The following is a 26,278-nucleotide window of genomic DNA, read 5'->3' on the forward strand; positions in this document are numbered from 1 at the left end:
ACGTGTCAGGGCCGGGTAGTGGTGCACCTGGTTAAGCGCATGCGTTACAATGTGTAAGGACCTGGGTTTAAGCCCCCGGTCCTCACCTGCAGGGGGAAAGCTTTACAAGTGGTGAAGCAGGGCTGCGGGTGCCTATCTGTCTCTCTCCCTCTGTATCTATCACCCCCTTCCCTCTTGATTTCTGGCTGTCTCTATCCAATAAATAAAGATAATAAAAAATAAAAAAAAAATACGTGGCCTGAGTAGGCAGTATGAGTTTCTGGCAACACATATGCCAGAGCAATGCTTTGAATCTCTCACCATTTATCTCTTTCTCATAAATAAGTAAATATTAAAATACATATTAGGGGACCGGGTGGTGCACTTGGTTGGGTGCACATGTTACAATGTGCAAGGACCTGGGTTTACGCCCTCGGTCTCCACCTGCAGGGGGAAAGCTCTGTGAGTGGTGAAGCAGGGCTGGAGGTATCTCTCTGTCTCTCTTCCTCTCTGTCACCCCCTATCCTCTCAATTTCTGGCTGTTTCTATCCAATAAACAAAAAATAAAGATTATAAAAATTAAAATATTTATTAGTAAATTCAGTTTATCAATATGTTTTAGGATTATATATCTATATTCATCCTAGTTCCTATTGCTTATTAGCAATATGTTCTGGGGTAAATTAATTAATCTACTGGTGCCTCAGTTTCTCTTCTACAAATGTAACACCCACCCTTCCCCACACCCTTGCACTGAAGTGAGGTATGCAGCCTTCAGGACTGTTGTGGTGGTAAGTGGTCCACATGTCATCGTGGTAGCTGTTGTTATTACTGCCATCATAATTGCCTCTGGTGCCTTGCATTCTGGGCTGTGTGTATGTCTGAGATAGTGTACAAGAGTGTGCTCTATCTCTGTTGCATTTTGATAGCTACGCTGTGCTGGTTGGTTAGAATGCACCTGTAACCTCTCCACATCTAAGTGTTACATGTTGCAGTGAGTCAAACAGTGTTAGAGTTATCTGTTCTTGAGCACTGCTAGTACCCGGGGAAGCTACTTAGCTAATCTCTTCTCTTCCCTCCTCTTCCCTCCTCTTCCCTTCTCTTCTCTTCTCTTCTCTTCCATTCCCTTCCCTTCCCTTCTCTTCTCTTCTCTTCTCTTCTCTTCTCTTCTCTTCTCTTCTCTTCTCTTCTCTTCTCTTCTCTTCTCTTCTCTTCTCTTCTCCTCTCCTCTCCTCTCCTCCCCTCCCCTCCCCTCTCCTCCCCTCTTCTCCTTCTCTTCTCTTCTCTTCTCTTCTCTTCTCTTCTCTTCTCTTCTCTTCTCTTCTCTTCTCTTCTCTTCTATTCTCTTCTTCCCTTTCCCATTCCTTTTCTTTTCTCTTCTTCTCTTCTCTTTCCTTTTCTCTTCTCTTCCTTTCTTTTCTCTCCTTATATTTTCTCTTCTTTCTTTTCTTTCTTTGTTTATTTAGTCTTTTCATTTGCAGCCAAGTTTTAACACTTAACATAATTCCAGGAAATCATTAGTTTCCAATCTCCTTTGTATCACTGGTTAATTTTCTCACTATTTATTACTCATCAGGTCTCTCCTGTTAGTGCATTCACTCCAGCCCTACTATTTTTTTATTCTTTTTTTTTTTTTTAAAATGTTTATTTATTTTGGATAGAGACAAAGAAACTGAGAAGGGAGGGAGAGATAGAAAGGGAGAGAGACAAAGAGTCACCTGCAGCCCTGCTTCATCTCTCACAAAGCTTATACCCCTTGCAGGTGGGGACTGGTGGCTCAAACCCGGGTCCTTGCACTTTGCAACATGTATGCTCAACCAGAAATGCCACCGCCCAGTCCTGAGTCTCATACATTTGAAGCAAGAGCTCTGCCACTATGCTACTGCCTCTGTTTTGGGTGATATCTTTTTACCTCTCTGAGATTACACTCATTTTCTGTCTTTTCCATTATCTTTATCACCTGAGGTTCCTTATTTGTTTTTAGTTGTTGGCTGTTCTTTTATGTTTGAGGGTTGCCTCAAACATTATGGTACCTCACTGAACTTGTCAATATAGCCAATAGCTGGGTGTAGTGTTTACTCAGGAGATGACTGATAAGCTTTGTGCATGTGTATGTGTAGGGATGTGTGTTGGTGGGGGGAGGGCAGAGAGGAAAGCAACTGGCTAACTTGCTTCCTGGTTCATTCCTCCAGGTTGTTACCCCCAAACCTCAATAGAGTAAAGTCATTTTTTGGGCCATTGATTATCTCTCTCTCTTTTTTAAAAAATATTTATTATTGTATAGAGACAGAGAGAAATTGAGAGGGGAGGGGGTTGAGTGAGAGATAGAAAGACACCTGCATTACTACTTCACCACTCCTGAAGGTCTTCCCCTGTTGGTGGGGACCAGAGGCTTGAAGCTTGGTCCTTGTGCACTATAGTGTGTGTGTGTGTGATTAAGCAGGTGCACCACCACCTGACCCTGGCCATTGATTATCTCTTAGAGGGACCTTCTGGGTATCGTTGTGGAGGTGGGATTTTGCAAGCTGATGGGTAAAGACAAGTCTCCTGGTTCATTTTGTTGTGTGTTCACTCAGTTCCTTTCCTCTTCTGTGACTAATGTCCCCCTAGTCCAGAGTCTTGGGGGCTCAGTATTATCAGAAAGTCTCCTTTCTGTCTAGGCTGAGGGAGAGATGGATGCTTGACCTTTTTGAATAGTCGCTTAGATTTTATTTATTTATTTATTTATTAATGAGAAAGATAGGAGGAGAGAAAAAACCGGATATCACTCTGGTACATGTGCTGCCAGGGATTGAACTCAGGACCTCATGCTTGAGAATCCAATGCTTATCCACTATGCCACCTCCCAGACCACCTTTTTGAATAGTCTTTTTTCTTAATTAATTATTTATTTATTCCCTTTTGTTGCTTTTGTTGTTGTATTGTTATAGTTATTATTGTTGTTATTATTAATGTTGTTGTTGGGTAGGACAGAGAGAAATGGAGAGAGGGGGAGAGAAAGATAGACACCTGCAGACCTGCTTCACCACTTGTGAAGAGACTCCCCTGCAGGTGGGGAGCCGGGGGCTTGAACCAGGATCCTTACGCTGGTCCTTGTGCTTTGTGCCACCTGCACTTAACCCGCTGTGCTGCCGCCCGACTCCCTTGAACAGTCTTTATCATTTAATGTGCTTTTAAACAAGTTTTCTATTTCCCTCAACTTCTCACACTTCCACATGCCAGGACCCTAAGGTTTCTTTTCTTCCTCTGCCTTCCTGTGATACCATTAGACTTTCTTTGTGTACATGTTTATCATTTATGTCTCGCCCCCCTGCACTATACAGGGACAGTCACTACTGTTTTCCATCTCTCCATCTTTCATTGACGTATACGTTAGGTTTTTGTCTCTTCTCCTGATTCCTTGACCTCTTTAACTGCCATCTTAATAGGGCTTCAAATATGTTCAGCCTACCCCAGCTTCTGTTTGGTTCTGTAACTGTGAGTCCTGTCTATTTCATTAGGCAGTTCTTGCATTCTCTCATACATTCTTTCTTATTATCTAGTGACTTTATTTTCTATTCTACATTTATGGCCATTATCTCAAGCATTCATCCCATCACTAATTACATTTTTTTCTCCTTGGTATTATCAGTTCTACTCATGCTGCTATTTGACCCCCTCTTAGTCATTTGATTCCATTCTTTATCTGACTGTGTTGTGCCACTCTGCACATTGTTGCGATGGATGTATGTTCTTAGTCTGCTCTAGGTGTAAAGTTTTATTCTTTTGGGTTAATTCAGTTTTTTTTTACATGAAGCTATAGTTTGTTATTTCTTTTTTTAAATAAAGTTTTTATTTATAAAATGGCAACACTGACAAGACCATAGGATAAGAGGGGTACAATTCTACACAATTCCTGCCACTAGAACTCCATATCCCATTCCCTCCCCTGATAGCTTTCCTATTCTTCTTCTTTTTTTTTTTTAATGCATGCTGTGTTCTTTCACTGCTTGATTTCCTTATAATACTGGTTGCCCTGCTTCTAGCCCATTTAGAAAACATGTTCAGTCGATCCTTGATCTGTTCTAGTCAAATCATTGTGGTGATAGAGTCCAGATGAACCGCTCATTATAGTTCATGTTGCCTTTCTAGTATCTGAGGGTTTTTTCCCCCCCTCTTCCTTCCTTTTCTTTCTCCACCTTCAGGGTTACTGCTGGGGCTCAGTGCTAGCACTACAAATCCACTGCTCCTTCCAGGAAGAAGCAGCAAGACCACCTAGGTCCACCAACACCATACTTGTTCTCTCTCTCTCTGACCCTCTCCAATGGCCAATGGGACATATCTGCAGAATCCCAGACATCTTCAAGTTTCCAGGCTCAACAGTGTTTGCTTTATCTATAATCAGGATCATCCTCTGTTTCTTCCATCTCTGAATTCTCTTGCACGTCTCTCTCCAAGGCAAAACAAGCAAACAAAAAACCCACTTCATGTGTTGCACTGTTCACATTCACATTGTTTTACTTACGTATTACTTTTCCTATTTGTATGATCTTCAATTTTGTATTATCTTTATTTATTTATTGGATAGAGACATCCAAAATCAAGAGAAAAAGGGGGAGATAGAGTGGGAGAAAGACAGAGAGACACCTGCAACACTGCTTTACCACTCAACAAAGCTTTCCTCTTTCAGGTGTGGGCCACAGGCTTGAATCTGGGTCCTTGTGCATTATAATGTGTACTCAATCAGGTGTGCCACCACCTGGCTCCTAAAATTGGTTAAATTTTGATGGTGGAAGTAATGGCTTATCTCTATGGATGCAGTGGGTATCTGTGTAAGGCAAACATATACACACACTTTTTTTTTTTAGTTTATTTTTTATAAGTTTTATGGGTGAGAGGGTTTGTAATGCAATCTCACTCTGATGTCATTAACATGAAATTCCTACAGATTTTAATGTTTAATTGGTCACTTACCTATTGTTTTTTTTAAATGTTTATTTATTTATTCCCTTTTGTTACCCTTGTTTTTTTATTGTTGTAGTTATTATTGTTGTTATTGATGTTGTTGCTGTTGGATAGGACAGAGAGAAATGGAGAGAGGAGGGGAAGATAGAGAGGGGGAGAGAAAGACAGACACCTGCAGACCTGCTTCACCACCTGTGAAGTGACTCCCCTGAAGGTGGGGAGCCAAGGGCTCGAACCAGGACCCTTATGCTGGTCCTTGCCCTTTGTGCCACCTGCACATGACTCACTGCGCTACCGCCCAACTCCCACTTGCCTATTGTTTATTCATAGTTTCTTTCAACATTTCTTTCTTAATTGCCTCCAGGGTTATTGCTGGGGCTCAGTGCCTGCACACACATACACAAATCTATCAGTGCCCCTCTTTTGTTTTCTTGATGGAGAAATTGAGGGGAAGAGAGAGAGAGAGAGAGAGAGAGAGAGAGAGAGAGAGGAGACCTAGAGACCTGGAACACAGGGGCTTGAACGCTGGTCCTTGTGTGTGCTCTACTGGGGGCACTGCCACCTGGCCCCCATTCTTCCAACATTATTCTGCTTAACAAATTCTTCCCAAATCTAAGAGCATTATATACATTAATTTGCATATTCCTGTATTTAAATACTAAACTACGAATTTGTCTAGAATTAACCTTTTTTAAACACATTTATTGATTTTTTGAACTGTATTTTTTATTTGATAGAACAGAGAAAAATTGAGAGTGAGAGGGACAGGGAGAAGGAGATAGAGGGAGAGAGACAGAGAGATGTCTGCAGCACTATTTCACCTGTTGTGAAACTTTCCCCCTGCAGGTGGAGGAGACCAGGCACTTGAACCTGGGTCTTTGTGCATGGTAATACATGTGCTTAACCAGGTGCACCACCATCCGGCCCCTGAAATTATTTTTTTTTTCAGTTTTTTAAATATTTATTTATTTATTTATTTTCCGTTTTGTTGTCCTTGTTGTTTTATTGTTGTAGTTATTATTGTTCTTCTTGATGTCATCGTTGTTGGATAGGACAGAGAGAAATAGAGAGAGGAGAGGAAGACAGAGACGGGGAGAGAAAGATAGACACCGGCAGACCTGCTTCACCACTTGTGAAGCGACTCCTCTGCAGGTGGGGAGCCTGGGGCTTGAACTGGGAACCTTACCTGGTCCTTGCGCTTCGTGCCATATGCGCTTAACCCACTGCATCACCGCCCGACTCCCTGAAATTAAATTTTTAAGGAGGTGTTTATTCATTAGTGAGACTGGGGGGGGGGTGTAAGAGAACCAGAGAGTCACTACGGCCTGAGTGATAATGGAGATCAAACTCAGGACTCCTTGCCTGAGAGTCCAACACATCATCTATCCACTGCTCTACTCCCTGGGCCAATGGAATTAACTATGATGGCTTCAAGTAAGGGTCTAGCTAAGTAAATACATAAATGAAATAGAAAATCTTAATTACTTGGGGCTGGGCAGTGATGCACCTGGTTGAGCACACATGTTACAGTGCACAAGGATCTACCTGGGTTCAAGTCCCTTGTCCTCACCTGCAGGAAGAAACTTCACTAGTAGTGAAGAAGGGCTGCATGTGTCTCTCTCTTCCTATATTTCTCACCCCCCATTTTTCTGTGCCCTGTCAAGTAAGTGGATGATTTATTTTGAGAGAAAAGCTCAACTACTTTCTCCAAAATCACTGGTTAGAAGAGAATGCTTATTTATCCATCTGTTTGTTAGCAGGGTTATCTCTGGGGCTGGATACAGGCTAGATGCAGGCTGAATCCACTGTTCCTAGCAGCCATTTTCCCCTTTGTTTATGTTGGTAGAGATAGAGAGAATTTGAAAGGGAAGAGGAAGATAGAGAGGAAGAGAAAAAGGGAGACACCTGGAGCTCCTCCCCTGCAGGGGTGAACTGAAATCTGGGTGCTTATATGTAATGACATGTACAGTCTTCTCTCTTTCTTTTTTTATTTTTTGGGCGAGGGGTTTTATTTTTTAATGAGTGGCTTAATATTGATTTACAAAATTATAAGGTAACAGGGGTATAATTCTGCACCATTCCCACCACCAGAGTTCTGTGTCCCCATTCCTTCCACTGGAAGCTACAGCAGTTTTCCCAAAGTTACAGATATGTGTTAACTATTATTTATATAACTATCTGTTATTTGTGTATATTTGCCCATTTTTTCCCATGGTCCCATTTTCTATTTTATTTTATTTATTATTGGATAGAGTCAGAGATAAATTGAGAGGGGAGGGGGAAAATAGAGAGGGACAGAGACAGAAGGACGCCTATAGTACTGCTTCACCACTCATGAAGCTTTCCTCCTGCCAGTAGGGACTAGGCTTGAACCTGTGTCCTTGTGCACCGTAAGTGTTCACTTAACCAGGTGCACCACTGCCTGGCTGTGTGTTCTTCTTTTCTTTTTTCTTTTCTTTTTTTTTTTTTTAATGAAGGAGAGAGAGACTAGAGCACCACTCTACTATCTTATTATCTGTTTCAGGAGTTGAACCCAATACCTTATACATGCAAACATGTGTTCTACCACTGAGCCAACCCCCTGGTTCTACTCCCTTCTTTTAAAATTTCATTACATGTTTGTAAATCTGTGCACCCTCATGTGCACAAGTATGGGCATCTTATTCACTGCATTTTGTTGCTTCATTTCTTTCTTTTTAAAAAATATTTATTTTCCCTTTTGTTGCCCTTGTTGTTTTATTGTTGTTGTAGTTATTATTGTTGTTGTTATTGATGTCGTTGTTGTTGGATAGGACAGAGAGAAATGGAGAGAGGAGAGGAGACAGAGAGGGGGAGAGAAAGACAGACACCTGCAGACCTGCTTCACCACTTGTGAAGCGACTCCCCTGCAGGTGGGGAGCCTGGGGCTTGAACTGGGAACCTTATGCCCATCCTTGGGCTTTGCACCACGTGCGCTTAACCCATTGCACTACCATCTAACTCCCTATTCCTTTCCTTTTCTTGCCTTTGTCTCCACACTTCTCTGTTTTACACACATCATACACAAGCCCTTTATCCCTAAGTATGGTGATAGGAGAAATATAATGCCTATTCATTTTCATATGAACTCACAATAGATCATAGATATACACTTTTAATTGGAATAGTTTTAATTTTAATTTTTTTTCTCCAGAGCATTAGTCAGCTCTGGCTCATGGTGGTGCCTGAAGCCTCAGGCAGGAGAGTCTCTCTGCATAGCCATTATGCTATTTCTCTTGCCCTAGTAATTTTTTATTTTAAGCATAGATCTAAAAGCAGATAAGTTGCTTTCATTGTTTTTGATTATTGTTCAAAAGAAGAAAAACAGGTTCTTATTTTCCTGGTAGTTCAAGAAATGCATCAACAAACCAAAGTTTAATTCTTATAACTTTTACCATTTTCTTTTTCTTTCTTTTATTATTAACTTCTAGAATTTTCATATTAGGTCAAGTTTACGATATAATGAATTCTATTTATGCTGCATTGTTTTATAATCAGGAGCACTTTGTGCAATCATGTGGGTTCTTATGGGCCTTTCCACTATTTCCTTGTGGATCTCTGGCTCCTTTTCTGTTAAAGGTAGAGATATAGCCTATATTCTTAACCATTAACAGAGATTTTTCTGTTCATTTTGAAGACTATAAGCTAATTCACATACTATGTGACATTACAAATTGAGTAAGACATGTTACTCCATTGCACAAGAATAGTAAAAGTTAGGACCTGTTTCTTAATCAAGATAAACCATAAAATATGAATGCCTTAAGATAAAGAAAAAGGCTATGGAATCTTAAAAGAGATCTGTCAAATTGATGATATTTCACTACGTCGGAAACAGTCCTTAATTTATCTCTTTCTTGGGACATTTCAGTCATACATTTTTTTAGTCTCAAAGTAACTTTCTTTTTGTTTTTCTTTTTTTCTTACTGGGTTAGAGGATAGTTAATGGTTTGCAATGCAGCTGTAGAAACATGGGTACAATTACTCATCTCCTGGGCATCATACAGCCAGACCTCATGTTTCCCTTCATCTCTCCTTCCCTTTCTTCACCCAGAGTCCTTGGCTTTGGTGTAATAAAACATGTCCAGTCCAAGTTTTACTGTGTGTTTTCCCTCTTTGTCTTTATTTTTTAAGTTCTACATACAAGTGAGATCATTTAGTATTTGCCCTCTTTTTGTTTTATTTCCCTTAACAGATGTCTTCAAGTCCCATCCAAGATGAGGATAAGGAGCTAACTTCATCATTTTTAACACCTATGACACACACATACACGCACGCACGCACGCACGCACACACACACTTATTGCTGGACACCTGTGATGCTTCCAGATGCTTTGGCTTTTACAGGTTGTGCTGCTGTGAACATAGGTCTACATATGTCTCTTCAGCTATGTGTTTCTGTTTTCTTTGGATAAATCACCAAGAAAGACACTGTTGGCGTATAAGGCAGGTGCATTTGTAGTGTTCTGAGAAGTCTTCAGACTGTTTTCTGGAAGGATTTTTGATCAATGTTTATTTCTACTAGCAGTGCAAAAGTGTCCCTTGTTGCCCTTGCATCCTCTCCAGCATTTGTTGTTTCTGTCCTTTCTGATATATGACATCCTTACAGGTGTAAAGTGGAATCTCACTGATATCTCTATTTGCATTTCTCTGATAATCAATCACTTTGAGCACTTTATGTTGGCTCACTGGATCTCTTATTCTTATTTAATTTTTAAAAAATTATCTTTATTTATTTAGTGGAATGAGACATCTGGAAATAGAGAGGAAAGAGGGTGATAGAGAGGTGGTGGTGCACCTGGTTAAGCACTCACGTTACAGTGCACAAGGACCTGAATTCAAGCTCCTTGTCCCCACTTTCAGGGGGGAAACTTCATGAGTGGTGAAGCAGGTCTCTAGGTATCTGTCTCTTTCCCTCTCCACGTCCCCCTGCCCTCTCAATTTCCCCTGTCTCTATCCAATAAATAAACAAACAAATAAATAAAAGATTTTAAAAAGAGAGGGAGAAGACAGAGACACCTGCAGCCCTGCTTCAGCACTCATGAAGCTTTACCCCTGTAGGTGGGGACCAGAGGCTTGAACTCAGGCCCTTGTGCATTGTAACTCATGTGCCCAACCAGGTGCATCACCACCCAGCCCTGCTGCCTGGATCTCTTCCTCGGTGAAATTTCAGTCCATGTCCTCATCCCATTTTCTAATGAGGTTGTTTCTTTGGTGTTAAGTTTACTGAGTTCTTTTAGCATTTTGGTGGTTTGTCCTTTACTTGAAGTAGTTGTATAAAGATCTTCCACTATGTAGGATGTCTTTCTATATGGTTAATGATAGTTTTTGCTGTGTAGAAGCTTTTCAGTTTGATGTAGTCCTATTGATTTATTGTTGTTTTCTTTGCTGTCTTTGAAGACATTTCTAAAGTATAGATTGTGAAGAATCCTGTCAGTATTTTCTTTTATGTGTTTTATAGTTTCTGTAATGTCCACATCTTTGATCCATGTAAAGCTGACTTTTGTGCACAGTGATATGTGGTAGCTCAGTTTCTTTCATTTACATCTTTCAACTCAATTTTCCCAGCACCACTTGTTGAAAAGACTGTCCTTTCTCCATTTAGTGTTTTGGACTCTCATGTCAAAAAGGAGTTCTCCATACACATGGGGGCTGATTTCTGGGCTCTGAATTCTATTCCATGGGTCTATGTGTCTGCTTTGTTTCCATAACAAATAGTATTGATTGTTACAGTACCTTTATAATGTAGTTTACAGTCGGAAGTGTGATGCTTCTGGTCTTATTCATTTCTCTCAAGGTTGCTTTGGCAACTCTAGGGATTTTCTGGTTCCAGATGAATTTCTGTGACTTTTGTTCTAGTCCTTTAAAGAAACTCAGAGGAACCTTGATGGGGGTGGCAATAAATCTGTAAATGGCTCTGGGCAGGATGGTCATTTTGATGATGAGTAATTCCCTTTCTCTGAATCCACTGAAACCAGTAATCTTTTATTGTCCAGGTGTCTGTGTGTGTATGAGAAAGATCAGTGCACTGCTCTGCCATTTATACTAGCCTGTTTTTGTTTGTTTTGTTTTTACCGGATCACTGTTCAGCTCTGGCTTATGGTAGTGTAGAAGATTGAACCTGAGACTTTGGAGCCTCAGGCATCAGAGTCTCTTTGCATCATGATTATGCTATCTATCTACCCCAGCCCACTATTTTGTTTTGTTATCCTCTTTCTTATTTTGTCTTGCCCGGAGATTGAACTCAGGGCCTCAAGCATGCAAAGTATGCACTCTACTTCTGAACCATCTCCCTGACCCTTAAAGTGAACCTAAAAAAAAAAAATCTATGTTTGGTCAAGTTGTTCTATACTTAAACATCCTATCCCATGCACTTAGAATAAAATTGAAAGTTCATAAAATGAATTAGAAGCCCTTGTGTAATCAAGCTTTTTTCTTTCATTTCACCAGATTGCATTCTTTTCCTTCTTGAAGTACTATGCTGCCCTTGTGTATTTAGTTCCTGACTCAGAATTTCCATTCTGCCTGAGGACACATGTGCTGTCCCTTTAACACCCTCTTCTCCACCTCCCTTCTCTCTGGTTCATTAGTTCCCTTTCCTTCAAGTCTCCTTGTAAATGTCATATTTCCAGTAACTCAGTTCTTAGAGTAACACCTGTACTTAGTGGAAGCCCTGTGTTAGTCTAGCCTCATGGAGGTGAGGATACTGTGATTGAAATTGAATTAAAATGGTATTCATGTGGCTGGGGAGATAGCATAATAGTTACACAAATAATGCTCATACCTAAAGGCTCCAAGGCTCTAGGTTCACTCTCCAGCACCACCATTAGCCAGAGCTGAGCAGGGTCTAGTCAGGGTCTCTCTCTCTCTCTCTTTCTCTCCTCCTCTCTCTCTGGGTCTCTCTCTTAAAATAATATATATGTATATATTATACACATATATATGTATAGATATACATATATATGTGAAAGAAAAATGGCAAGGTTGAAAAATGTGGGTAGGAAACTAAAAAGTGTGTGTGTGTGTGTGTTTGTGTGTGTGTGTGGTATGTGTGTGTAGGTGCTATCAGCTCAAAGGCCTGTCTGTTCCCACCTCCCTCCACCATACTCCCCTCACCCCCAGGGGAAAGAGAGAGAGAAGAAATGTTCCATGGCAGCTTCCATGACTGCCAGAACATCCAAGGAGGTCTCAGTAAGGTCTTTGATGCAAAGTTACTGGAGGTCCCTGCCACCTGTCTGCCATGCACAACCACCAGCCAGGAGCAGCTCAGAGCTGACTGTGGTCTCCACACACATGACAGTAGATACCATAGGTAGACAGAAGGAGCCTTGTCCTTGTTCACTTATGTTTTCTGTAGTTAGAGAATTGTGACGTGCTCGTGGCTACCGCAGGATGCCTGTAACATAGTCTCAAATGACCTTTTCTCATCAACATTCTCCATGCCCAACAGTTCATCCGTAAAAGCTTCACCAGGACAGAGGTTGAGTGTAGTAAGTGCCTAGCTAAGGCTATTGAATCAGTGCTGTCTTAAAGTACATGGTTCTTAAGAGATGCCCTCTAGCATTTGAAACTGCTTATGATACAATTTTCTCTCTCTCTTCTTATATTCTTTTTTTAAAAATAACATTTCACAGGATCCAGAGTCTTTTAAAAATATTATTTATTTTATCTGCTAGAACACAGAGAAATTGAAAGTGAGGAGGTAGAGAGGGACAGAAACAGAGACACACCTGCATCCCTGCTTCACCACTTGTGAAGCTTTCCCCCTGCAGGTGGAGACTGGGGGCTCAAGCCTGGATCTTTGGGCACTGTAATGTGTGTACTTAACCAGGTGCACCACTGCCTGGCCCTTCTCTCTCTTTCTTCTTCAACCTGGGACCTTGCATATGTACAATTTCACTGTTCCTGAATTTTTTTTATTCAGATAAAGAGAAGAAAAGTATTATATATATATATATATATATATATATATATATATATATATATATTGCTCATTTAAAGAAGACCAACTTTATTATAAGATTGCTATTATGACATAAAGAAGTAGGAAAGCATTCACTGAAATGCAGAAATTTCTTTTTTTTATTAGTGATTTAATAATGCTATTCAAGATTGTGGGATATGAGGGGTACAGTTAAACACAATTCCTGCCATTAGAATTCCACATCCCATCCCCACCATTGGAAGCTTCCCTGTTCTTCACTCTCACTGGGAGTATGGACCAAAGATCTCTATGAGGTGCAGAAGGTGGAGATCTGGCTTCTGTAATTGCTTCTCCATCGAACATGGGCACTGACAGGTTAATCCATATTCCTAGCTTGTCTCTATCTTTCTCTAGTGGGACAGGGCTCTGGATAGGTGGGGTTCCAGGACACACTGGTATGGTAGTCTGTACAGAGAAGTCAGGTTGGCATCATGGTAGCATCTAATACAGAAATTTCTAAGGACTGAAAGGATATTTTCTGGGTAGGGTGCTTATATGTGTTAGAGCACTGTGTATCCTCTCTTTCCTATGCCCCCAAATGAAAAGACAGGTCAGAATGATGAAATCATCTATGTGTACCTGGGTTGACTGAAATCAAAGCTGAGGATTGTTGAACTCCAGAGCCTTCTCCTTTATTGATCATACAAAAATAAATCAATTCGGGAGTCGGGCGGTAGTGTAGCGGGTTAAGTGCATGTGGCGCAAAGTGCAAGAACTGGTGGAAGGATCCCGGTTCGAGCCCCCGGCTCTCCACCTGCAGGGGCATTGCTTCACAGGTGGTGAAGTAGGTTTGCAGGTATATATCTTTCTCTCCCCTTCTCTGTCTTCCCCTCCTCTCTCCATTTCTCTCTGTCCTATCCAACAACAACGACATCAGTAACAACAATAATAACTACAACAATAAAACAACAAGGGCAACAAAAGGGAATAAATAAATAAACACAAAAAAATCAATTCATTCATTCATTTATTCATTCATTCAAAAAGACCTCCCCCACCAACCAAATAACAAGTGACCATGACTTTCTAGTAGCTATGAATTAAATGGACCATAAATGTGACTATTTGTGTGGATATTTTGTTGTCTCTGGTTTTATCTTGTGGCCCCAGCTGAAATGATGTTATGCTGGTGGGCTGGTAGTTCCTGTGCCTGTCTGCAGAAGGTGCACTTGTTCTCAGCTGTTTCATCTGCTCTACCTGAGCAGAGGGTCCCTGCACATGGGTGCTCAGAGAGGGTGGAAGGTTATCACTAGAAGACTGAGCTGTGGGTTTTCATAACTGCCTGGTTGTTCTCTCAATCAGATGACAGTTAAAACTCTTTAACTACCTCAGTTCATTACTTGTCTCTCAGTTTTTCTCATCTTCCCCATAGCAATGGATTGAAAAGAGAAAGTTTCATTTGCTCTCTCACGTGACCTTAGAATGCTCAGACACTAATTTAAACTTTTTTTAAAAAATTTTTTTATTTATTTATTTATTATTGGGTAGAGACAGAGAAATTGAGAAGGGAGGAAGAGATAGAAGAGAAATACCTGTAGCCCTGCTTCACCACTCGCAAAACCAAGGGCTTGAACCCAGGTCCTTGTACACTGTAATGTGTGCATCCAACCAGGTGCGCCACAGCCTACCCCCCCACTAATTCAAACTTTTCTCCAAAGAAGCACCAAAAATAAGTTCACAGTTGCTATTTACAAGGCTGTGCTCCAGGCTAATATACCAAAACGCTACACTAAGGATATTTTTAAGATACAAATCATAGTTTGTAAGAGTTTACCAGGGCAGAATCAGATTGCCACTTCAAGAGAACAATGAGAAAACTCAGTTTTAGAGAGTGTTCCAACTCTAGGTGACACTCCTCTGGGAAATGTTCCTTTCTGTATAAGCCTACATTTTTTGCTCAGTGTACCAGAGAGATTACTCTGTTTTTGTTAAACCAAGCTTTGTTCAACTGTGCTCTGTCCTGGAGAGATTGTAATCTGTGAAGAAAAACAAAACAAAGACATTACACAGCTGAAGGGAAGAGCATTAAAGGCTCCACTAGCCACTAAGTATTGTACAAAGTAACAGCTAATCCAGTTGTGCTTTCCCAGGTATCTCTCTCCCTTTCTCTCCTTCTTTCTTTAACTTTATTTTATTAGCAATTTAATATTTATTTACATAATTACAAGATAACCGGGGTACAATTCAATATCACTCCCACCACCAGAGTTCTGGATCCTCAGTCCCTCCACTGTAAACTACAGCAGTTCTTCCAAGTTTGCAGATATGGGTTAACTATAATCTCTACAACTATCAGTCTATATTTGTAAATATTTACAACCCCCTCATTTTTTTCTTTATTGGAGGGGTTAATGGTTTATAGGCAATAGTAAAATACAGTAGTTGGTACATGTGTAACAGTCCTGTTTTCCACATAACAGTTCAACCCCCTCTAGGTCCTCTACTGCCACCAGGTTCCAGGACCTGAACCCTCCCCCCACGACCCCAGAGTCTTTTACGTTGGTGCAATACACCAAATCAAATCCAAGTTCTGCTGTGCATTTTCTTATTTTTCAAACTTCTATTATTATTTTAGATTTTTATTTGTGATTTAATAATTGTCAACAAGATTGTGAGATAAGAGGGTTATGATTCATATATTTCTCTGATTTCATACATCAATCCCTCCACTGGAAATTTCCTTATTATTTTTTTAAATTGTATTAGTGATTGAATATTGATTTACAAAATTACATGTCAACAGGGGTATAGTTCCACACCATTCCCACCACCAATTTTTTTTTTTTTTGCCTCCAGGGTTATTTCTGGAACTCAGTGTCTTCACTATGAATCCACTGCTCCTGGAGGCCGTTTTTTTTTTTTTCCTTGTGCTTGTGGTTTATTGTTGTGGTTGTTATTATTGTGGTTGTTATTGCTATTGTTGTGCTTGGATAGGACAGAGAGAAATCGAGAGAGAAGGGGGTAAAAAAGAGTGGGAGAAAAAGATAGACACCTGCAGACCTGTTTCATCGATTGTGAAGCGACCCCCCTACAGGTGGGAAACCAGGGGCTAGAACAGGGATTCTTAGGCTGGTCCTTGTGCTTTATACCATGTGAGTTTAACCTACTGTGCCAACGCCCAGCCCCCACCACCAGAGTTCTTTTTTTTTTAAATATTTTATTTCGTTTATTGTTATGAGAAAGAGTAGATACAGAGGGAAAGATACAGATAGAGACAGAGACAGAGACACCAGAACACTGCTCAGTTCTAGCTTATGGTGGGGCTGGGGATTGAACCTGGGACCTCAGAGCCTCAGGCTTGAAAGGCTTTTGCATAACCATTATGCTCCCCAGCCCTACCACCAGAGTTCTTAATCTTCAGTCTCCCCACTGCAAGCCACTGCCATTACCCTAAGGTTGTAGACATGGGCCAAACATCATCTCTACAACTATCTGTCTGCATTTATACATAATGTCCCCCTTTTTCTTCCTGATCCAATCCTATCTTCCTCTCCAAGCCACTCATGACATCACTACTACCTCCACATATCCCTCTCCTTTTCCTCCTTTCTCTCCGGGTGCCAATGGAGCTGATGCTCAGAGCTCTCTTATCTTCTTCCTATCACTTATCCCCCACTGGGGGTATGGATCAAGGTTATTTTTGGCTACTGTAATTGCTTCTCTGTTAGATGTGGGCGTTGGCAGGTAGAGCCATACTCACAGCCTGTTTTTATCTTTCCCTAGTGGGCCAGAGCCCTGGAGAGACAAGGTTCCAGGACACTTGGTGAAGTCGTCTGCCTAGAAAAGTCAGGATAGTGTCCCTATTCTTTATCCCTTTGGGAGTATGGACCAAAGCTCTATGGGGCACAGAAGGTCAGAGGTCTGGCTTCTGTAATTGCTTCTCCTCTGCACATGGGCATTGACAGGTCAATCCATACTCCTAGCCTGTCTCTACCTTTCTCAGTCATGCAGGGCTCTGGGGAGGTCCCCCCTCCTTTTTAAGGTCCCATCTTCTCTCCCATTCCAAGTCACCTCTATACCTATTACTATAGCCCAATGTCCTCTTCTCTCTCTGGGTCATGATGGAGTTTAGAGCCCTCTATCTTCCCCTATCATTTCTCCTCCATTGGGAGTATGGGCTAAATTCTATATGGGATGCAGAAGGTGGAAGGTCTAGCTTCTATAATTGCAAAGGTGTTGGCAAAGATGTTGGCAGGTGGATTTATATCGCCAGCCTGTTTCTATCTTTCCCTACTGGGGCAGGGCTCTGGAGAGTGGATATTCTGGGACACATTTGGTGAGGACATCAGTTCCCTGGTATCTCTTTCCTTTGATCATGTAAGGACTCCCCAGTCAACTCACCACAGGGGACATGATGAATCTCATTTCTGAGTGAGCATTTCTGCTGGGGACAGGTGAGCTTAGTAATTCAGGAGACTCAGCAGGAAAGAGTGAGGACTTTAAGGAAGAAGACTCAGGAAAAAAAAAAAGCTCTCTAGGGGATTTGGCAGGAACTTCGTGTAAATCAGGAGTTGGCTCTTAATGCTTCAGGCTGGCACTTCCTGCTTACCTAGTGGAAGTGAGGCAGTGTTGTAACTAATACCCCTCCTCCCCCAGATATATGTGCTGCTGTCAGGAAGGAAAGAATGAAAACCTCTCTCTCTCTCTCTCTCTCTCTTCTTTTCTTTTGGTGGTGAGGTCACTATAAATGCTGTGGAGTTCTTATTCTTCTAGGACTAAGCCTTTTAGAAAGTGCACATGATGACTGAGTCCTTGAGAATAGTGGTTCAGGCTCAGAATCCTTGATTTCACCCTGAGGGTGATGGGTGCAGATCAGATACTCAGGGCGACTCCTTCTGCAGTGGGGACCATGACCTCTACCTTCTTAGTTCTTCCCAAAGGCCTCGTTTTTTGCACATATTTATTTTTATTTTTTTATTATCTTTATTTATTTACTCAATAGAGACAGCCAGAAATCGAGAGAGAAAGGGGAGATAGAGAGGCAGAGCAGCTCTGCTTTACCATTTGCAAAGCTTTCCCCTGCAGATGGGGACCAGGGGCTCGAATAGACGTCCTTACACATTGTAGCATGTGTGCTCAACCAGGTGCACCACCTCCAGCACCCCCTTTGCACATATTGTCTGTTAGGAGTCCACCCACACCTCTGTCCACAAATCCCATCCTATCCTTTGTGATTAGTCCTTTTTACAACACTGAAACATTTTCCTGTGAAAACAACGTATGTAAATTTTCTTGCTGACTCAGATGTATATACATGTATTCCTTTGGTCAGAAGAGTCCATTATTCTGCAATACCAAGATATTCTTTCAATTTCTTTTATTATCTTTATTTATTAGATAGAGGCAACCAGAAATTGAGAGGTAAGGAGGAGATAGAGAGGGGACTGGGTGGTGGCACACTTGGTTGAGTGCACATGTTACAGTGCACAAGGACCTGGGTTTGAGGCCTCTGTCCCCATCTGCAGGGGGAAAGCTTAGCGGGTGGTGTAGCAGGGCTGCAGGTGTCTCTCTGTCTCTCTTCCTCTCTTTTCCTCTCAATTTCTGACTGTCTCTATCCAATAAATAAATAAAGATAATAAAAAATAAATCCCTGCCTGCCCTGGAGAAGCTTTCTTGCTCCTGATTTTCTGGTTAGGTTAGCTGCCTCTGCCCTCTGCCTTCTGTGACACTGCCCACTTCCTCATCTCACTCACGACCTGGGGACTAACTAGTCGTGTTACCTGTCCTCAGTTAAATTGAAAACCCTGTGGGCAGTCTGTCTCATTGCCTCTGTATCAGTTAGCATGATGCCTGGCAGTTAAGGGACTCCCAGTAAATACTTAAGGAATATGAACATGGACATTGTCAGTGTCTCTTTAACTGATAATCATCTTCAGCATTAGAATAAGATTTATTTGTTTCCTATGAGATAGAGATTTGTATGAAAGAGAGATAGAGATAGAGAGAGAGAGAGAGAGATAGAGAGAGAGAGAGAGAGAGAGAGAGAGAGAGAGAGAGAAACTAAAAGTACCACCCTGGTTATATGCAACACTGGGAGCAGTTCCTGTGCTCTGCCAACTGAGCTTGCTCTGGAAGCTATCTTCGGCTATTTATTTATTTATTTATTTATTTATTTACCAGAGCACTGCTGAGCTCTGATTTTGTTTGTTTGTTTGATAGAGACAGAGAGAAATTGAGAGGGGATGAGAGATAGAGAGGCACAGAGACAGAGAGATACCTGCAGCTTTGCTTCAACACTCATGAAGATTTCCCCCTGCAGGTGGGGACCAGGGGCTGGAACACAGATCCTTGTGCACTTTAATATGAATGTTTAACCAGGTTCACCACTACTTGGCCTCCTGAAACTCAATTTCCCTCCATGGAAAATGCCATGGAAGGGCTTACTCCCAGGGTCTACAATCTTCTGTGTCAATGCCCTAGCTAAAGAACTTTCCCTAGGATTGTCTTCCTTTCATTCCAGAACCCAAACCCTCTTAATTCAATTCATTTGCAACTGGGTCAGTATTTTCCCAATCATCTCCACCAAACCACTGGCATAGAATTCAAGTCAGGGGCCTGGGAACTATGTAGGCAACAGCTGAATTTCTACCCTCATTCTCAAATATGCCTTAACCCATGTCAGTATCATTTGCTGATGTTGCCTTTCTCTCTGGCCCAATATGAGCCATAGATGACACTTGGAGCCATGTCTCTTGGGTATTTATACCAATTTCCCATCACAGAGAGTTGAGAGACCATCTGCCAGTGAAAAGTTCTGTTGGGAGTATCAGCAAAGCAGCCTGGAGGAATGACCTATTTTGGAACTGAATGACCATTAGCAACCCTTGGTGACTTCTTTTTCTTTATTGGGGGATTAATGGTTTTACAGTTGATAGTAAAATACAGTATTTGGTACATGTGTAACATTTCTCAGTTTTCGCATAACACTCTAACACCCTCCCCCCCCCACCTAGGTTCTCCTCTGCCATCATGTTCCAGGACTTGAACACTTCTCCCCACCCCAGAATCCTTTACTTTGGTGAAATACATGAAATCCAGTCCAAGTTCTGCTTTATGTTTTCCCTTCTGTCATTATTTCTCAACTTTGTCCACGAGTGGGATCATCCCACATTCATCTTTCTTTTTCTGGCTGACATCACTTCATACAATTCCTTTAAGATCTATCCAAGATGAGATGAAGACAGTGAATTCACCATTTTTAATAGCTGAGTAATATTCCATTGTGTATATAAAGGTGACTGCATTTCCATTGGTGTGAGTGTTGGCCTCAGCAGTGCTGTCAGTCAGGTAACTGTGAGGAAACACGGCTGCTACTGTCTCTTTGTTCCTTTGTTCACAGTCTCATGTCTGTGAACAAAACTGAGGAGTTGGGTATTTGAGTCATGAACACATCCTCTTGGAGAGATAGCTTTGCTTGTCAAATGTTGCTTTGTTCAAGTTTGACGAGATTGGGTGAATACTGCATCCTCTTTCCCTTTCCATTGAGAATTTCCCAGATGTGCTCTTGACACTCTGTGAGGACTTTAATGAGAGAGGTAGGAGGAGAGAGAGAAAGAGAACCAGAGCATCACTCTGGTACATGTACTGCTGGGGACTGAACTTGGGACCTCATGCTTGAGAACCCAAATGCTTTATCCACTAAGCTACTTTCCAGATCACTGTGGGGACCTGTATTTAGAAACTACCCTGTCATTTAAGTGTTGTAGACTCCTGAGGACACAGGATTCATAATATGAGCCTGTCCCCCCACTGTTGCTTTGTGTCATTATACAGCTGTAAGCTGTCTTATTTCGAAAATAGCTTGTATTACCTTTATTATTATTATTATTTTAATTTTTACCAGAACCCTACTCAGCTCTGTCTTATGGTGATGTGGAGGATTGAACCTGGGACCTTGGAGCCTCAGGCATGAAAGTCTCTTTGCAGAACCATAATGTTATCTCTTCCACCCTTTACCTTTTTTTTTTTGAGAGAGACTTAGATTGACCTTCCATTTGCCAGCAACTTCAAATGTAGATAAAATGGTTTTTAATAATTGTGAACATAAATGATTACATTTCATATATTGTACATTTTTATAATTATTGCTCAGAGGCTTACATGAAACTTTTTCCTAACAGGGCTTCATTCTAATATTTACTAATCATGAATAAGAATTATTATTTTTAAATTTTATTACCTAATCTAATATTTTATTATCTAATCTAATAATTATCTAACAATATTTCATTATATAGAGACAGCCAGAAGTGGAGAGGAGAGAGGGAGAGAGAAGGGGAGAGAGACATTATAACATGTGCACTCAGCCACGTGCCCTACCACGCTGCTCTGATCATGAATAATTAAATAAAATGATTTAGCCCCTAGAATGATGGTATAGGGAGAGTCAAAATTATCTTGACATCAGAGAGAGTGAAAAAAGCCTTTGGTTTTGTCTCCCTCTCTCCTCCATGATGAGAAAATACACACTGAACAGCAAAGACGTGAGCATTTTCAGTGGGGAAGGAGCGTGTCTCAGATAATGAACCCCTGTCTCTCTCACCTTCGCAGCAATAAGCGACTCGTGGCCTTGGTGCCGATGCCCAGCGACACCCCGTTCAACACCCGGAGAGCCTACACGAGTGAGGATGAAGCCTGGAAGTCTTACCTGGAGAACCCCCTGACGGCAGCCACTAAGGCAATGATGAGCATCAATGGGGACGAGGACAGTGCTGCCGCACTGGGCCTGCTCTATGATTACTACAAGGTGTGTGAGTCACCCAGCTCTGCTCTTCCAGCTGGGCTTCTGTGCTGATGGGGACCAAGGAAGGCCTTGCTCACAAACCTCCACGTGCAGGCTGGGGCTCAGCCTCTCCTGCTACCCCTCACTGCTTTACCCCCACCTTGGGCACGTTTGCACCTTGCGGCAATGACTTCTCTCCTTCCTTGTTGACAGTACACATCTACCACCTCTATATAATCCCACTCTGTGTCCTATTGCTACTTGTTAGCTCCATTTTAACTCCAGAGTTGTAGGATTTCTCCTCCTCCTCCTCCTCCTCCTCCTCCTCCTTCTTTTTCTTCTTCTTCTTCTTCTTCTTCTTCTTTTTCTTCTTCTAATTTTATTGATTTATTATTGGGTAGAGACAGAAACTGGGAGGGAGAGGGAGAGGAAGAGGGAGAGGCAGAGAGAGAGAGAGAGAGAGAGAGCTGTAGCCCTGCTTCATCACTCATGAAGCTTTCCCCCTGCAGGAGGGGACCAGAGACTTGAACCTGGGATCTTGTTTCTTCTTCTCCTCCTCCTCCTCCTCCTCCTTCTTCTTCTTCTAATTTTATTGATTTATTATTGGGTAGAGACAGAAATTGGGAGGGGAAGGGAGAGGGAGAGAGAGAGAGAGAGAGAGAGAGAGAGCTGTAGCCCTACTTCATCACTCGTGAAGCTTTCCCCCTGCAGGAGGGGACCAGAGACTTGAACCTGGACCTTGTTTCTCCTTCTTCTTCTTCTTCTTCTTCTTTCTTTCTTTCTTTCCTTCTTTTTTTTTTTTTTGGTGAATGAAGAGTATTCTATTGTGGCTATACTATGAGCTACTCATTGATTAGTCATTGGACATCTTAGCTTTATTAAAATTTGTTTCATTTTGATTTATATGTTTGTTTTTATATAGATGCAAGCAAAGAGGAGGGAGAGATAGGGAGAGAGAAAAATAGAGACCACAGCACCAAAGCTTCATTTAATGCAGGGGGAGCCTGGCGAGAAGTCTCATCCATGGTGAAGCAGCTTGATATTCAAGTGAGCTGTTTTGTGGACCCTTAGCTTTTTTATTTTATGAAAAACACGTGTTTTCTAGATTTCCAGTTTTATTTTAATTAATTAATTAATTAATTTTTGCCTCCAGAGTTATCTTTGGGGCTTGGTACCAACACTACAAATCCATTGCTCGGGGTGGTGACCATTTTTTCCATTTTATTGCACATGACAGAGAGAAATTGAGAGGGAAGGTGGAGATAGAGAGGGAGAGAGGCAGAGAGGCTCCTCAAGACTTGCTTCACCACTTGTGAAGATTTTTTCAGTTTTATAAGAAATGGTTCATGATTCAGTGAGTGCTTTTGTAGAAGACTTTTGCAACACTTTCAAAGCCCAGTTCTGTTACAACCCTGTCTCCATGTGTTTGTTTGTTTTTTAAAAACAAAACCCTTCATCAAAAACAAGAACAAACAAATGAAAAGACCTTAAAGGAAAATAAATGTAATTTTCATATATTACATATCTATCATACATTGCCTTCAAACTCAGACTATTTCAGGAATTAAACAATAAATAATGATGTTTCTACTGCATAGGACTGTGTCTGGTATAGCCTGTTAAACTTTATAACAGGTGAAGTGGAAACGATCAACAAGTATTTACTGAGTGAGATTTACTGTCCGCCTACATTGTAAATACCTTTTTTCAATGCAGGAAATTGGCACAAAGGAGATAATGGATGCATTTGCTGGCCTCAATGAACTCTTTATTGCAGAGTAAGAACTAAGTCTCTCTACCCACTTTTTTTTTTCCTTATCTTGAAAAGTGCTCCCAGAGGATCAGTTTTTTTTTTTTTTCTGGCAAAACTTCAGTCTCAACTTCCTATGTCCTCCCTGCTCCCTCCTTCTTATGTCTGTTTTTTTTGTTTGTTTTTCAGCAATCTCCACTTCTGCAAGTTTTATTATCTCATTTCTTTCCTAACCCAGATTTATAATAATAATAATTGTTGTTTTTTAAAATTTTTTTCTCTGCCAGGGAGCCAAGTCACCTGGATTTCTACTCTAGTTCTTTATTTGTATTTATTTATTTATTCATTCCCTTTTGTTGCCCTTGTTTTATTGTTATTGTTGTTACTGATGTCATTCATTGTTGGATAGGACAGAGAGAAATGGAGAGAGGAGGGGAAGACAGAGAGGGGTAGAGAAAGACAGACACCTGCAGACCTGCTTCACTGCCTGTGAAGTGACTCCCCTGCAGGTGGGGAGCTGGGGGCTCGAACCGGGATCTTTATGCCGGTCCTTGTGCTTTGTGTCACGTGCGCTCAAGCCGCTGCACCACTGTCCGACCCCCAATAATTATTATTTTTAAACCTTCCATCACCACAAACTCTGTCCCTGTCACCAGACTTGTTCTTCCACAGTTTTTCCCCATTCAAATAGCTGGGAAGTTTACCTGCATAGGATAATGATTGAAGGCCACATCAAGTTGGCCTTTTCTTAGATGAAGAGCAAGGCATGAGTGAGACTACATAAACCAGAGCTGAGCAGTGCTCTGGTAATAAAAGTAAATAAGTAAAAAAAAAAAAGTTCATACTCCCAGAGATGAATAAAAATAGAGAAGCTTCCAGTGGAGGGGATGGGACACAAAACTCTGGTGGTGGGAACTATATGGAATTATGGTTATCAGAAATGGGGAGTGGGGGTACAGAATTTGGTGAAGAGGTGTGGTGACTTATACACACCTTATGGAGCTGTGAAAATATGCCCTGTTATCTTACAATCTTGCTAATCATTAACAAGTAACTAATAAAAACTAAAAAAAAAAAAAAGAAAGAAAGAAAAAGAAAAGGAGAGACAACTGTAGCCCTGCTTCACCACTTGTGAAGCTCCCCCTCTCCAGGTGTGGGCTGGGGGCTTGAACCCAGGCTCTTGCACTTGATGACATGAGTGCTAATCCAGGTGCACCTCCACCCAGCCCTACTAAATAAGAATATTATTGACTCAAATAAGCACATCTTTTTTTTATTAGGAAGTGCTGGGGAAATCTATGAAGAGCATCCTGTGGCAGTTTAAGCTGGCCTTTCCCCCTTGCCAAGTGAGCTGTGATTGGCAGATTATAGCAGATCCCTTGCAAGTGTGTTAAAAAACTCCCCCAAATAGCTTCTAATATAGCAGAATGGGCCTCTTTCTTTGGGGGACATGGGTTCAGACATAGGGATGCTTTATAGACTAGGGCAGTTTCCTATGAACAGATCAGAGCTGGAAAAATTAATAAAAGAACATAAAAGGTAAAGACAGTTCCAAGGTAGGTAGGCTTTTTTCCCTTCTTTTTCTTTTGCCTATGGTCAATATACATGCATATATACAGAATATATGAATATATATATATATTTACATGTATTTTAAGATGTTATTAATGAGAGAGAGAATCAGAGCATCACTCTGGTACATGTGATGTTGGGGTTGAACTTGTAACCTCATGCCTGAGAGTCAAATGCTATATCCACTACACCACTTCCCAGGTCACTGTCTTGAATTTTTTTTCCCTTTTGTTGCCCTTGTTATTGTAGTTATTGTTGTTGTTGTTATTGATGTCATCGTTGTTAGATAGGACAGAGAGAAATGGAGAGAGGAGGGGAAGACAGATAGGGAGAGAAAGAGAGACACCTGCAGACCTGCTTCACTGTTTGTGAAGCGACTACCTTGCAGGTGGGGAGCTGGGGGCTCCAACCCGGATCCTTATGCCGGTCCTTGCACTTTGAGCCACATATGCTTAACCACTGCGCTACCGCCTGACACCCCCTGTCTTGAATTTTTAATCCTTTTTGATGGAGAAGTTCATTTGAAAAACACAAAATAATTTTTTAGAGTTTTGAAATGAGAAAAATGGAAAATTAATTGAAGAATTTCCTGAGTAATAAAACTTTATCAAATTACATAGTTCCTGCTTTGAAAAGTAAACCATTTCTTGAGGGTTTGATTTTATTGGTCATTGAATTAATATATACTGTTAAAAAATTGATTAATTCTTAGAAAGAAATTGTAAAAAAAATTTCCTTTATGGTAAACATTAAACTAGACTATTTTATCCAGCTTTAAAATCTAGTAACATTCATTTAAGTGACCTTGACACGTGGGCCATTATCATTTCTTTTCTTAACCTTTATTATTATATTATGTTATGTTATGTCATATCACATTATATGTAACTTATGATTTAAAGGAATATGTTGGTTTTATTTTTAACACATTTTGCTTCAACACTGTGAAAGAAATTTTAATATCTGTATTATATGGCAATGTTTAAAGAGAGGTGTACCTTGAAACAAACATAACCAATAATCTTTAAAAACTGTACTTTCGGGGGTCGGGCGGTAGCGCAGTGGGTTAAGCGCATGTGGCGCAAAGCGCAGGGACCGGTGTAAGGATCCCGGTTCGAGCCCCCGGCTCCCCACCTGCAGGGGAGTCGCTTCACAGGCGGTGAAGCAGGTCTGCAGGTGTCTATCTTTCTCTCCCCTTCTCTGTCTTCCCCTCCTCTCTCCATTTCTCTCTGTCCTATCCAACAACGAATTGCGTCAACAAGGGCAATAATAATAACCACAACGAAGCTACAACAAGGGCAACAAAAGG

General features: G+C 41.2%; 1 protein-coding gene across 3 annotated transcripts in view; it reads left to right on the plus strand.

Moving 5' to 3' along the window:
• GRHL2 (grainyhead like transcription factor 2) overlaps positions 1–26,278 on the plus strand; it is a 175,318-nt gene that overhangs the window by 32,176 nt on the left and 116,864 nt on the right. For all 3 annotated transcript variants that reach the window (XM_060196313.1, XM_060196323.1, XM_060196319.1), the window contains exon 2: positions 21,476–21,671. In XM_060196313.1, coding sequence (XP_060052296.1) covers positions 21,476–21,671 — 196 coding nt within the window. The remainder of the gene's footprint in view (positions 1–21,475; positions 21,672–26,278) is intronic.

This window comes from Erinaceus europaeus, chromosome 1 (genome assembly GCF_950295315.1).
Source record: "Erinaceus europaeus chromosome 1, mEriEur2.1, whole genome shotgun sequence".
NCBI classification, from domain to species: Eukaryota; Metazoa; Chordata; class Mammalia; order Eulipotyphla; family Erinaceidae; genus Erinaceus; species Erinaceus europaeus.